This window comes from Anopheles merus, chromosome 3R (genome assembly GCF_017562075.2).
Source record: "Anopheles merus strain MAF chromosome 3R, AmerM5.1, whole genome shotgun sequence".
Classification (NCBI taxonomy): Eukaryota; Metazoa; Arthropoda; class Insecta; order Diptera; family Culicidae; genus Anopheles; species Anopheles merus.
The window spans coordinates 35635946-35651498 of NC_054084.1; the positions used below are offsets into that span (position 1 = coordinate 35635946).

Genomic DNA, 15553 nt, shown 5'->3' on the forward strand with positions numbered 1-15553 from the left:
GTACGCACATGTGAAGCCAACCAATGCTTAGTTAAACTTAACGGAAAGTCAAGTGTTCAAATGAGGGATGGTATCATTGAGCACATATTGTCCTTAAATTTATTTTTTTATCAATAATGCACAAACCCATCCAATCGTCCCCTACCCCTCTCCCTCCTTCCTTCTCTACCAATGGGGATTACAAGTAAGGATGCATGTTGTATTGTCTTCTTCTTTATTACCGGGGTCTACTGTTCGGAAGAGAGAAAGGAACGTCTCCCCTGCCTCTCGCTCGATGCTGTAAGCGAGGAGCGATCCGCCCCGGCTTGGCTGACGCATGCAACGCTCGCTCGCGTTGTCTGGCTTGCTCCTTCTCTCGCCTTTTTTGGAGACGCATTATCGTTGCGGATGGAGCGGCGCGGTCATGTCGCTGTCTGGCGGGTGGCATAGATAGTTGTGTTCTAGCCCGTCGCTGAACTCGCCATTGACACAGCATGCGTAAGTGACGTTTATGTTGGCGCTTATGCTGGTCGATGGCGCTGCGGCTGCGCTCGGGGATTGGTTGTGGCATCCGGCCCCGGGGAGCCTCAAATGCCGGTGATGCAGCCGGTCCTTTCACGCGCCAAGCTGCTCCACGCGTCCCCGCATTCTATGGATGGCTTGGCTGGATTCGGCTGCCCCTCGTTGTAGTGCTACCCGAACACAACAACATGACCGTCCTGCGTTCAAGCCCCGTTTGATCCTAGTGGCCCAGGACTGCCTATCTCGCTAGGGGTACACCAATTACTAACAGGTCACGTCAACTCGCATGACTTAGCAACCTGCTCGCCATGGGTTCAAGCCTCGTATGGACCGTTTCTCGTAGCAACGTTTAATTATCCGGCATGACCGCGTAGGTCGTTGCGCGGAGAAGAAGAAAGGAGTGGCTGAGGCAGGCAGAAAAGCAATGGTTACTGTTTCAATTAAGAAAAAGATGAAGCAGCTTTGTACGATCCGCAGCTCATAAGATTGATATGGACAATGTGGAAAATACAGAAATAAGAACATCGATTTTCAAAAAATGCTTGTTGATCCCTTCCTGTTTGTCCTCCCCGTTCCTGTATGCTTCCTCCAGTTCGCTTCGCTCTCGTCCCCCATTGTTTAGAATCCATCGTCGCTTGGGAACAATGAACGCTGCTACACGCAATCCTCGCCTTCATCTTCTCATCTCACCTCTTCGACTATCACCCTTCCTGCTCCTCCGCTCCCTTCCGCTCTTGTTAGCCCCCCTTTTATGTACTCCCTTTCCCCTTCTTTCCTTCTCATTCCTTTTCTTTCGTATTGCTGTTCAATAATGCTAGCATAGTTTAGAATAACAAAAGTAAACTGTATTTGCCGTAAGCCTTAAGGCAAACAATAGTGAGGTGGGGGCAGGGGCGGATTAGCCAGTACGCAAACTAAGCGGCCACGTGAGGCTCCGAGGAGCGGATCCTTCGTAATCCTTCTCTGTCGGAACCATCCGTAAACGATCCAGTTCATTCGTGTCGTCTTGAACTCGTTGCACCCACGGGTCGGATTGGCACCTGCCGAACTACCTAGTGCACTCACTGACAACATACTAGCGCTCCATGGAACCACTTGGTTGTTTGCAGCTCGTGGCCGATAAAACCCCACAGCTCGCTACCATCTCCCTGCACTCTTTGTTGTACAGGTGATTCGCCATCCCCCACGTACCGAGGCCGCGTGCCGCACTGCAATCTCATAGCCTCCCGTACAAATTTTCTTCTTCTTCTTTGACGTAACGAGCAATTCTGTAGACAGGGCTGAAACGACTTTTAAAATTTACTAAAATCACGCTAACGGATAGTCAGTTCTCGATATCCGGGGAATGGCGCGGATAAGAACCGATCTTGTCTGACGATCTACGGGGCCTCTAAACCGGCGGGGCCCAGGCGACCGCCTAGTCCGCCTACCGTTAGATCTGCCACTGCCAGTACGCAAATAAAACGGCCGTGTGGGGCCCCGTTCAAAAGTAAAATTACTTCACAAACCTTCTCTGGTTTGGCATTCCTCATATAACTTCTTGCTCGATACATTCGTGTGACCGCTTAGGGCCTCTGCTCCTGTTAATCCGCCACTGGGTGCGGGTCGTCCTACCGGGTGGGAGCCATCCGTAAACGATCCCGATCATTTAGGCCGACTCGAACGCGTTGCTCCCACGGGACGCGATGGTGGCTGTCGAACTGCATACTGCACTCGCTGACCACATACCAGCGCTCCGTGGAGCCACGTGATCGATTGCAGCCTTTGGCCGATAAGACCATCTTCCTTATCTCTTTATTGTACAGGTGATCTTGCATCCCTTACGAGCCGAGGCTTAGCGCAGCAATTCAAGCCACATCCTCCCGTACAAATGATCTTCTTCTTTGACGTAACGACCAATACTTTGGACCGGGCTGTAACGGCTTCTTCTTTACCTTACTAAAACCACGTTATCGGATAGTCAGTTCTTCATACCTGAGGAATGATCCGGATGAGAATCGAACTCATCTGGCCTCGTAGGAAACGATTTAATCACAGCATGCGTTCAATGAGCCTGTGTGCATGTCGAATAGAGCAGCAGAATGTCGTTTAAAATGCATTCCGCCGTTTAGTTTAAAGGGTATACAATATGCGGCATTTAATTGTTGCTCGTCCGTATAAAATGTTCCAAATCTACACACAATCTACATCATACATGTGCTTTAGGTTTTTTTTAAATTCAGGACCAAAGGCCGGGCTGTGTTGCTAAAATGTGATGTTGTGCTAGTCACAAAACGTTGTCCGTACAGTGTGGCACATAAACGTGCACGAATTTGTGCAGCATTCGATGTACCAGAGCAATTGCTTCTAACAATTTACCTTTAACTAACTAACGGATCAGGACGATGATGATCGTTCGCAGCCAATGCCACACATGGGAATAACAAGGAGAAAGAAAACTCCCTCACGTGCGAGAAAGAGCAGCAACAACCACAGCTTTGCGCCTATAACATGGTGAGAATGCGACGGGACACCATCGTCTGTGAGCAAGAGCGAAACAGAAGTCAGAACCATAATCTTCCCATCCATAATCAGCCACCATAATTTGTGTGTGTGTGTTCGCCCCATACAAATGGCATCCCAACCCGCAAAAGGCGGTTTTCGCCGCGATTTTCGACCAAGCGAAAATAAAAATTATGCCATTTGTATGGGGCGAACACACACACACAAATTATGGTGGCTGATTATGGATGGGAAGATTATGGTTCTGACTTCTGTTTCGCTCTTGCTCACAGACGATGGTGTCCCGTCGCATTCTCACCATGTTATAGGCGCAAAGCTGTGGTTGTTGCTGCTCTTTCTCGCACGTGAGGGAGTTTTCTTTCTCCTTGTTATTCCCATGTGTGGCATTGGCTGCGAACGATCATCATCGTCCTGATCCGTTAGTTAGTTAAAGGTAAATTGTTAGAAGCAATTGCTCTGGTACATCGAATGCTGCACAAATTCGTGCACGTTTATGTGCCACACTGTACGGACAACGTTTTGTGACTAGCACAACATCACATTTTAGCAACACAGCCCGGCCTTTGGTCCTGAATTTAAAAAAAACCTAAAGCACATGTATGATGTAGATTGTGTGTAGATTTGGAACATTTTATACGGACGAGCAACAATTAAATGCCGCATATTGTATACCCTTTAAACTAAACGGCGGAATGCATTTTAAACGACATTCTGCTGCTCTATTCGACATGCACACAGGCTCATTGAACGCATGCTGTGATTAAATCGTTTCCTACGAGGCCAGATGAGTTCGATTCTCATCCGGATCATTCCTCAGGTATGAAGAACTGACTATCCGATAACGTGGTTTTAGTAAGGTAAAGAAGAAGCCGTTACAGCCCGGTCCAAAGTATTGGTCGTTACGTCAAAGAAGAAGATCATTTGTACGGGAGGATGTGGCTTGAATTGCTGCGCTAAGCCTCGGCTCGTAAGGGATGCAAGATCACCTGTACAATAAAGAGATAAGGAAGATGGTCTTATCGGCCAAAGGCTGCAATCGATCACGTGGCTCCACGGAGCGCTGGTATGTGGTCAGCGAGTGCAGTATGCAGTTCGACAGCCACCATCGCGTCCCGTGGGAGCAACGCGTTCGAGTCGGCCTAAATGATCGGGATCGTTTACGGATGGCTCCCACCCGGTAGGACGACCCGCACCCAGTGGCGGATTAACAGGAGCAGAGGCCCTAAGCGGTCACACGAATGTATCGAGCAAGAAGTTATATGAGGAATGCCAAACCAGAGAAGGTTTGTGAAGTAATTTTACTTTTGAACGGGGCCCCACACGGCCGTTTTATTTGCGTACTGGCAGTGGCAGATCTAACGGTAGGCGGACTAGGCGGTCGCCTGGGCCCCGCCGGTTTAGAGGCCCCGTAGATCGTCAGACAAGATCGGTTCTTATCCGCGCCATTCCCCGGATATCGAGAACTGACTATCCGTTAGCGTGATTTTAGTAAATTTTAAAAGTCGTTTCAGCCCTGTCTACAGAATTGCTCGTTACGTCAAAGAAGAAGAAGAAAATTTGTACGGGAGGCTATGAGATTGCAGTGCGGCACGCGGCCTCGGTACGTGGGGGATGGCGAATCACCTGTACAACAAAGAGTGCAGGGAGATGGTAGCGAGCTGTGGGGTTTTATCGGCCACGAGCTGCAAACAACCAAGTGGTTCCATGGAGCGCTAGTATGTTGTCAGTGAGTGCACTAGGTAGTTCGGCAGGTGCCAATCCGACCCGTGGGTGCAACGAGTTCAAGACGACACGAATGAACTGGATCGTTTACGGATGGTTCCGACAGAGAAGGATTACGAAGGATCCGCTCCTCGGAGCCTCACGTGGCCGCTTAGTTTGCGTACTGGCTAATCCGCCCCTGCCCCCCACCTCACTATTGTTTGCCTTAAGGCTTACGGCAAATACAGTTTACTTTTGTTATTCTAAACTATGCTAGCATTATTGAACAGCAATACGAAAGAAAAGGAATGAGAAGGAAAGAAGGGGAAAGGGAGTACATAAAAGGGGGGCTAACAAGAGCGGAAGGGAGCGGAGGAGCAGGAAGGGTGATAGTCGAAGAGGTGAGATGAGAAGATGAAGGCGAGGATTGCGTGTAGCAGCGTTCATTGTTCCCAAGCGACGATGGATTCTAAACAATGGGGGACGAGAGCGAAGCGAACTGGAGGAAGCATACAGGAACGGGGAGGACAAACAGGAAGGGATCAACAAGCATTTTTTGAAAATCGATGTTCTTATTTCTGTATTTTCCACATTGTCCATATCAATCTTATGAGCTGCGGATCGTACAAAGCTGCTTCATCTTTTTCTTAATTGAAACAGTAACCATTGCTTTTCTGCCTGCCTCAGCCACTCCTTTCTTCTTCTCCGCGCAACGACCTACGCGGTCATGCCGGATAATTAAACGTTGCTACGAGAAACGGTCCATACGAGGCTTGAACCCATGGCGAGCAGGTTGCTAAGTCATGCGAGTTGACGTGACCTGTTAGTAATTGGTGTACCCCTAGCGAGATAGGCAGTCCTGGGCCACTAGGATCAAACGGGGCTTGAACGCAGGACGGTCATGTTGTTGTGTTCGGGTAGCACTACAACGAGGGGCAGCCGAATCCAGCCAAGCCATCCATAGAATGCGGGGACGCGTGGAGCAGCTTGGCGCGTGAAAGGACCGGCTGCATCACCGGCATTTGAGGCTCCCCGGGGCCGGATGCCACAACCAATCCCCGAGCGCAGCCGCAGCGCCATCGACCAGCATAAGCGCCAACATAAACGTCACTTACGCATGCTGTGTCAATGGCGAGTTCAGCGACGGGCTAGAACACAACTATCTATGCCACCCGCCAGACAGCGACATGACCGCGCCGCTCCATCCGCAACGATAATGCGTCTCCAAAAAAGGCGAGAGAAGGAGCAAGCCAGACAACGCGAGCGAGCGTTGCATGCGTCAGCCAAGCCGGGGCGGATCGCTCCTCGCTTACAGCATCGAGCGAGAGGCAGGGGAGACGTTCCTTTCTCTCTTCCGAACAGTAGACCCCGGTAATAAAGAAGAAGACAATACAACATGCATCCTTACTTGTAATCCCCATTGGTAGAGAAGGAAGGAGGGAGAGGGGTAGGGGACGATTGGATGGGTTTGTGCATTATTGATAAAAAAATAAATTTAAGGACAATATGTGCTCAATGATACCATCCCTCATTTGAACACTTGACTTTCCGTTAAGTTTAACTAAGCATTGGTTGGCTTCACATGTGCGTACTACTGTATTGCTAATTGTCCTTTGATTGATTCTTTTTTTTTTTGCACAAGCGCAACTAACTGCACTAACAAACAATATAAAACCCGTACGAAGCATGCATTCAATCGATCCGGCAAATAGCTCCAACGGTAGATCGATTCATACATCCACACGACAACTTGCGCGGTTATCAAATCCGGATTCGAACGACGGCTGCTGCAGGCAACGCGCAATGCATCAGCAGCCAAAAAAAACGGGAAGGAAAAAAACAATAACCCCAAGTCAAGCGCGCTCACACAAGGTCAAGCATTCGCCAATAGCCGCTGGGAGAAAGAGGGGAATGAAGGAGGCGATGCGAAGCGACGTCACACAAATCAACTGTGATCTGGTAGAACGGATAAAGAAGACAGCAGACAAGCGCTATCACTCCCACCACTAGCAGCATATGAACAGCTGGTGTGATCGCCACAACCGACAAGCAAGGAGTAAGGGGGAGAGCAAGAATCATCTTTTTCTAGCCATCTATAAAATTTATTTTTTGTGGCTGCTATTCTATACAACAACCCAAAATCAGCAAAACCACCCATAATTTTGATGTTTTTCGCCGTGAAATCTATTTCAAAAATTCGCTTGGTCGAGTAAACTATTTAACTCGACGTAGACTCGACGTCCAGTCGACGTTCACTCGACGTCTACTCGACGTCGTAGATTTTATAGCAACGGCGGATTTTGCGGGTTGGGTCGTGAAACGCTTCCATATCACATTCGCGGTGAAACGCTTCAAGCGACATCTGGTGGCATTTGTACCAAGCCTGGTTGTAATGGTGTAATGAAAGTGGTTCTCAATATTCATTTTTAAAACTCCTTTTTAAACGTAACTGACAAAAACAGTACTAACGTTCGGATGAGACCATTTTCGCTTCGAAACTACCTCCACCGAAGGAAATAAAATGAACCGCGCAACACCACTTTTTTTTCTTCAATATTAATTACGAGCTGTAACTCTATCATTGAGCCTCCGGAGTTCAGATTTGTTGGTTTGTGTATATTTTGTTTTACTTTATCCGCATCCCGTGTATATGTCTCCACGCGCCCTTTGACATTACCGTATGGTGTAAGTTTACCTAGTACGAATTACACACATCTCCATGCCGCTTACTTATTAACATCTTATTAGCAGGTGTTTAGCGAACCTCTCTGCGTACAGAGATGATCTCGAGGCTTTGCATGATTGGTTTCTGTTCTCTCTCTTGTCGTCTTGTTCTTTTTATGTTTTGCGCACAGATTAGAATTTTAACTACCATGAAAACACGCTCGCGAAGAGGAGCAAACAAAAACTCTCGCGCACTCAGCAAACAAACAGCACAATGGTTCAAATGCATTTCCCTTTTTTTAGCTGCAACTACATTAAACACGATGGAATAGGTTATAACCTCTACGTGTGTGTATGTACTACCTAAACCACGCATCAGTCAGCGCTATATAAGAGAAAACAATCAATTGCTACCAAAGTTTTTGAATGGTATTTTTGTATTCGAAGTTGAGAAATGTTTTAATGATTATTTTTCCTAACCGTTTTTTAAATTTATTTCTTCTTGCTTGATTTCCTTCTATTAGGCTGAATTATTTGATTACGCTCTAGTTACGTTCACTGTTTGCTTATGTGTGTGTTTGCTATGCATTGCTGTCGCGCCTTGAGCTTTGAAAATGTTTACTTGCAAATATGATACATGCCTAGGATGCACACTCATAAACTGGATGGAGACATTACGCTGTATGTATGTGTGCTGTTGGTTGCCACTGTTCATCTTGTTTCCCTGCTGGTGCTTCTTTACAACTTTACATTGCAATTGATTCTATTCGTAACTGCACTCTGTGTTAGAACAGTTCCAACAAATCTCCTTTCGCTTTCCTATCAACTAGAGTTAGTGACACGTGACGCAGTGTTGCATTTCGTTTACTCTTTACATACAGCAGCTGTTGTTTGTGTGTTTGTTACACCAGTTGTACCAGTTGTACGTAACTGACAAAAACAGTACTAACGTTCGGATGAGACCATTTTCGCTTCGAAACTACCTCCACCGAAGGAAATAAAATGAACCGCGCAACACCACTTTTTTTTTCTTCAATATTAATTACGAGCTGTAACTCTATCATTGAGCCTCCGGAGTTCAGATTTGTTGGTTTGTGTATATTTTGTTTTACTTTATCCGCATCCCGTGTATATGTCTCCACGCGCCCTTTGACATTACCGTATGGTGTAAGTTTACCTAGTACGAATTACACACATCTCCATGCCGCTTACTTATTAACATCTTATTAGCAGGTGTTTAGCGAACCTCTCTGCGTACGATGATGATCGTTCGCAGCCAATGCCACACATGGGAATAACAAGGAGAAAGAAAACTCCCTCACGTGCGAGAAAGAGCAGCAACAACCACAGCTTTGCGCCTATAACATGGTGAGAATGGGACGGGACACCATCGTCTGTGAGCGAGAGTGAAACAGAAGTCAGAACCATAATCTTCCCATCCATAATCAGCCACCATAATTTTTGTGTGTGTGTTCGCCCCATACAAATGGCATAATTTTTATTTTCGCTTGGTCGAAAATCGCGGCGAAAATGAGCTTTTGCGGGTTGGGATATCACATTCGCGGTGAAACGCTTCAAGCGACATCTGGTGGCATTTGTACCAAGCCTGGTTGTAATGGTGTAATGAAAGTGGTTCTCAATATTCATTTTTAAACTCCTTTTTAAACGTAACTGACAAAAACAGTACTAACGTTCGGATGAGACCATTTTCGCTTCGAAACTACCTCCACCGAAGGAAATAAAATGAACCGCGCAACACCACTTTTTTTTCTTCAATATTAATTACGAGCTGTAACTCTATCATTGAGCCTCCGGAGTTCAGATTTGTTGGTTTGTGTATATTTTGTTTTACTTTATCCGCATCCCGTGTATATGTCTCCACGCGCCCTTTGACATTACCGTATGGTGTAAGTTTACCTAGTACGAATTACACACATCTCCATGCCGCTTACTTATTAACATCTTATTAGCAGGTGTTTAGCGAACCTCTCTGCGTACAGAGATGATCTCGAGGCTTTGCATGATTGGTTTCTGTTCTCTCTCTTGTCGTCTTGTTCTTTTTATGTTTTGCGCACAGATTAGAATTTTAACTACCATGAAAACACGCTCGCGAAGAGGAGCAAACAAAAACTCTCGCGCACTCAGCAAACAAACAGCACAATGGTTCAAATGCATTTCCCTTTTTTTAGCTGCAACTACATTAAACACGATGGAATAGGTTATAACCTCTACGTGTGTGTATGTACTACCTAAACCACGCATCAGTCAGCGCTATATAAGAGAAAACAATCAATTGCTACCAAAGTTTTTGAATGGTATTTTTGTATTCGAAGTTGAGAAATGTTTTAATGATTATTTTTCCTAACCGTTTTTTAAATTTATTTCTTCTTGCTTGATTTCCTTCTATTAGGCTGAATTATTTGATTACGCTCTAGTTACGTTCACTGTTTGCTTATGTGTGTGTTTGCTATGCATTGCTGTCGCGCCTTGAGCTTTGAAAATGTTTACTTGCAAATATGATACATGCCTAGGATGCACACTCATAAACTGGATGGAGACATTACGCTGTATGTATGTGTGCTGTTGGTTGCCACTGTTCATCTTGTTTCCCTGCTGGTGCTTCTTTACAACTTTACATTGCAATTGATTCTATTCGTAACTGCACTCTGTGTTAGAACAGTTCCAACAAATCTCCTTTCGCTTTCCTATCAACTAGAGTTAGTGACACGTGACGCAGTGTTGCATTTCGTTTACTCTTTACATACAGCAGCTGTTGTTTGTGTGTTTGTTACACCAGTTGTACCAGTTGTACGTAACTGACAAAAACAGTACTAACGTTCGGATGAGACCATTTTCGCTTCGAAACTACCTCCACCGAAGGAAATAAAATGAACCGCGCAACACCACTTTTTTTTTCTTCAATATTAATTACGAGCTGTAACTCTATCATTGAGCCTCCGGAGTTCAGATTTGTTGGTTTGTGTATATTTTGTTTTACTTTATCCGCATCCCGTGTATATGTCTCCACGCGCCCTTTGACATTACCGTATGGTGTAAGTTTACCTAGTACGAATTACACACATCTCCATGCCGCTTACTTATTAACATCTTATTAGCAGGTGTTTAGCGAACCTCTCTGCGTACGATGATGATCGTTCGCAGCCAATGCCACACATGGGAATAACAAGGAGAAAGAAAACTCCCTCACGTGCGAGAAAGAGCAGCAACAACCACAGCTTTGCGCCTATAACATGGTGAGAATGGGACGGGACACCATCGTCTGTGAGCGAGAGTGAAACAGAAGTCAGAACCATAATCTTCCCATCCATAATCAGCCACCATAATTTTTGTGTGTGTGTTCGCCCCATACAAATGGCATAATTTTTATTTTCGCTTGGTCGAAAATCGCGGCGAAAATGAGCTTTTGCGGGTTGGGATATCACATTCGCGGTGAAACGCTTCAAGCGACATCTGGTGGCATTTGTACCAAGCCTGGTTGTAATGGTGTAATGAAAGTGGTTCTCAATATTCATTTTTAAAACTCCTTTTTAAACGTAACTGACAAAAACAGTACTAACGTTCGGATGAGACCATTTTCGCTTCGAAACTACCTCCACCGAAGGAAATAAAATGAACCGCGCAACACCACTTTTTTTTCTTCAATATTAATTACGAGCTGTAACTCTATCATTGAGCCTCCGGAGTTCAGATTTGTTGGTTTGTGTATATTTTGTTTTACTTTATCCGCATCCCGTGTATATGTCTCCACGCGCCCTTTGACATTACCGTATGGTGTAAGTTTACCTAGTACGAATTACACACATCTCCATGCCGCTTACTTATTAACATCTTATTAGCAGGTGTTTAGCGAACCTCTCTGCGTACAGAGATGATCTCGAGGCTTTGCATGATTGGTTTCTGTTCTCTCTCTTGTCGTCTTGTTCTTTTTATGTTTTGCGCACAGATTAGAATTTTAACTACCATGAAAACACGCTCGCGAAGAGGAGCAAACAAAAACTCTCGCGCACTCAGCAAACAAACAGCACAATGGTTCAAATGCATTTCCCTTTTTTTAGCTGCAACTACATTAAACACGATGGAATAGGTTATAACCTCTACGTGTGTGTATGTACTACCTAAACCACGCATCAGTCAGCGCTATATAAGAGAAAACAATCAATTGCTACCAAAGTTTTTGAATGGTATTTTTGTATTCGAAGTTGAGAAATGTTTTAATGATTATTTTTCCTAACCGTTTTTTAAATTTATTTCTTCTTGCTTGATTTCCTTCTATTAGGCTGAATTATTTGATTACGCTCTAGTTACGTTCACTGTTTGCTTATGTGTGTGTTTGCTATGCATTGCTGTCGCGCCTTGAGCTTTGAAAATGTTTACTTGCAAATATGATACATGCCTAGGATGCACACTCATAAACTGGATGGAGACATTACGCTGTATGTATGTGTGCTGTTGGTTGCCACTGTTCATCTTGTTTCCCTGCTGGTGCTTCTTTACAACTTTACATTGCAATTGATTCTATTCGTAACTGCACTCTGTGTTAGAACAGTTCCAACAAATCTCCTTTCGCTTTCCTATCAACTAGAGTTAGTGACACGTGACGCAGTGTTGCATTTCGTTTACTCTTTACATACAGCAGCTGTTGTTTGTGTGTTTGTTACACCAGTTAATTATATACACTGAACAAAAGAAATAAATAAAACATTAAATCTGGTTTGAGAAAGGGACAACAGAGCAACATTCTTAAAAAAACCATGCTTGCACGCGTTCTTCCACCCAATCAAAGCTTAAAGTTTGGATAATAAAAGACTATAATTTTGTCTTACTATATGACCCTAGGATGACCTGATTATTCAAAAACTTTGATTACCTAAAGGATCCAGTGCTAGGAACATAAACGGTGCGTGCAAAAGTAATACAAAACCAACCACTACTACCTAAAGCACAGCGATAGCATTCATTTTTCGCAGCTGATTTTACAAAGTAATAATTATAATTTAAAAAAACATTCTTGAAACATAAACAAATTTCATTTGCTTTCTTCACATTTTTTACGTTAACTGGAACGAATTATAAAAGGTATAAGAAATAAGATTAAAACTAATGATACTACAATAATAAAGTAATATAATCGCTCTCTGCTATACACACATGCACACATATACAGTGTTTTTGTTGTTGTTGCTTTTCTTTTCCTGTGTCCTAACGATGCGCAACCACAATCTCAGGTAAGTGAGCTTTCCCTTTTTCTTATTTGTTTTTATTTTCACCAGCGGTGTCCTCCCATCCCCTCGGGGAGCACGTGAAGAGGGCGGAGGGATTCGTTTGTGTTGTTATTGTTTATTACGTCTCTTTATTACTTGCAGGCTGTTCCTGTTGTTCGCTCCTCACTAAATATTACTTGCCCGTTTTTACGCTTTCTTCTTTTTAATCAATTCTTCCAAAGCAGTTGCAACTAACAATTGTTTCTTCGCCACTTTCTTCCACAATTTATGCGCTCGTTTTTATGCTACATCACACGCTAAGCTACTTTTCAACGTAACGGCGGCACCGATTGGAAATGTTTGTACAGAAACAAAAAACAGATGCACACACACAAAGAACAAAAAAAAACTGCACACAATCCTAACTATAAAATCCTTTTAAAAATACCACCCAAGTAGCAGTAATTGTGTGTAGCAGCAAGAGCAGCAGCAGGTTACATGCTAGCACAGGATTTTAAGCATAAAGAAGAATTCAAATAAAAAAAAAACTCTTTAACCCGTTAAAGTTTATCACAACGTAATGGCTTATGGTATTTGCTTCTTCTTCTTCTTCTTCTTCTTTCTCTATTCTGATCTAATGGTGTTTGCTGTGCTTGTGCCCCTGTTTAGACAAGATGTATCGTGCGGAATCAAACTGCGAAAGAACATTTTGAAGAGAGTGAACTGATTTAAAACAAAGGTTGATTACCGAAATCCTTTCCCGCCTTTCATCAAACCTCCCTTTTCACGGTGCGTTTTTTTCTACACACGAGCAATTTCTTAGGTGAGCTAGCCTAGCCAAACTGCTTGCTTTGCAATGTATCGCACGGTAAGGAGGGGTTTCTTGTGTGTTTTTATAAGAAATTGCTGCTTCTTCATTGAACCCGACGTCACTATTGCTCTCTGCTTGGATGCAGACAATGCCAATATGAGCGTATTTTGTATCGCTTTTTGCTGCTGTAAGTAAACATTCACGGTGGTCACGAAGAAAGGATACGGATTTGAAATGAAAATCGAAACCCCCGAGACCATACAATTTACATACACATACAGACATATCGCACATACAAACACACACATTAAATCACACATTCGGGGGGGAAAGTTTTTCACAACATCGTACATACGTACGGCGGACAACAAAAAAGGAAATGAAACAAAAAAAAAGAAAATACAGTTACGACTACTACACTACTGTACAACACGGCACGGGCGCGCTTTCCTAAACCAATAATCACACACTGTAGTATTGTTTTGTATCATATGCCTCTGCCGGTTCAGCACCGCAGACAACACACACACACACTGACTCGCGTGAACCGAAGGGGAGGGGGTATGGCAAATACACAATTTGGATGAAGCACGACGACGATGATGCACTCTGCACGCTGTGCTCGAACGTGTGCCGCAACAACACGCGACGCCACTTTCACCCGCCAGCCGGTGGTGGCGGCCACTGTTGGGCGGCAGCGGCTGTTGGCAGAGCAACTTTGCTGCTACGGTTGCTACTATCTGGGCGTTTCCATGACAACCTGCTTAAATGCTCCGGCCGGCATGCGCGAATGCACCTCGTGGCTGCCGACCATCGTCGTACCGTCGCTGCTAATGTACAGTGCTAGTCCGGTGGGATCTAAAACAACAAGAAAAATGGATGGTTTAGTAAAACCGACAGAGATAGAGGGAGAGAGGGAGAACCAACGACGAACGACTTACTTTCGGCATCTTCTAAATGGTCCAGTTTGGTGTTTTTCAGCAGCTCGTCTATGATGAGCCCGGTGTTGACGCGCGTGTCCTCCACGCGCCCGGACAGCGTCGGTGCCATTCCGCTGTCCCCGTCGTGGCCCGCGCCCTTTTTCCTTCGCTCCGCCGCCGACTTCATGCGATCGAGTGAACCGGTTTCGCTCATCGGGATCGAGCCGGAGCTGGGATTTCTTAACATCAGCAGCGCGTGTGTGACACCAATGTGTGTGTGTGGCGCAAATGCGAGTGTAAGAAGAAAAGGGGGATGGAGGTGGGAGCGTAGAACATTTCCACGAGTGACATGGAGCGAACAAGACAAATCCAAAGGATTGTGTTGTGTGTGTGAGTGTGTTCGGGAGCGTAAAAGAAGAAACAAAGAGAATGTTTTTATTAGTATTATTTTCAATTATTAAAAAAGCGCATTTTCACAGTGTGTTTCTCCTCTTCGCCAAACAACACTAATCAACAATGCCAATATACGGTACGGTACACAAGCACAACGATGTTTAACTTCACTAACTGCCTGTTTAAATGTGCAGGACCACGCGTTCAAGTGGCTGTGCAGTCGAAACATCGAAACATAGTAACAAATTGAACGAGATAGAATACAAAATCGAAACGCAAAAGCACATAACAGAGAAGTTGTATTTACAACAGGTGAAGGCGGTTAGACATTTAAAACGATTAAAAAAAAACCCTGCTAACAAAGCTACACCAAACAGAGAAGAGATAGCTCCCGATAAATAATAACAATCAAACATAAAATAAGCACACACAGATAAAACACAGTGAGGTTGTACCAATAATCAGTGCAAAATAAACGAATCCAATCCAAGCTGTGGTTTGAAAAGCAGTAAATTGAAGTTTATATACATGCAGTTTTACAACAATAAATGATTTTTTCTTTGTTAGAGGGGAAAAAACAATAAAACGTTTTGTAAATCCAACACTCGGTTTTGAACTTTTTGACTTGATTTTCAACGACGCCAATCTTAAACGCAGCCAATTCGGTAGTGGAGCAGCAGAATGTTTGCTTTCGAGATGTCAATTGGTAGAAGAACGAATAAAAGTACAAGAAAGAAAAAAATCAAACAAATGATCAACCTACTGCAAACTGGGCAAAACGGGCGACAAAATAGAAAGAAAGTAATCATTATCAACACAGCGAACACACAGAGAGAGAG

At 44.3% G+C, this 15553-nt stretch overlaps 1 protein-coding gene and 1 long non-coding RNA gene across 17 annotated transcripts in view; both read right to left on the reverse strand.

Moving 5' to 3' along the window:
• Positions 1-7299: 7299 nt before the first annotated feature.
• Positions 7300-10162, reverse strand: LOC121595408. The gene is made up of 2 exons (XR_006005159.1): positions 9355-10162; positions 7300-8614 (listed from the first exon to the last, which is right to left on the reverse strand). It is a non-coding gene; the product is annotated as an uncharacterized LOC121595408 (long non-coding RNA).
• A 169-nt stretch (positions 10163-10331) lies between these two features.
• The window catches only part of LOC121595407 (serine-rich adhesin for platelets-like), a 70298-nt gene continuing 65076 nt past the window's right edge, over positions 10332-15553 (reverse strand). For 12 of the 16 annotated variants that reach the window (XM_041919352.1, XM_041919360.1, XM_041919355.1 and 9 more), the window contains 2 exons: positions 14343-14560; positions 11073-14259 (listed from right to left, as the gene is read on the reverse strand). In XM_041919352.1, the coding sequence (XP_041775286.1) occupies positions 14138-14259; positions 14343-14560 (340 nt within the window). In that variant the 3' untranslated portion in view covers positions 11073-14137. Of the gene's footprint in view, positions 10501-11072; positions 14260-14342; positions 14561-15553 lie in introns of those variants that run through there. The other 4 variants (XM_041919362.1, XM_041919365.1, XM_041919368.1 and 1 more) reach the window with 2 other exon arrangements.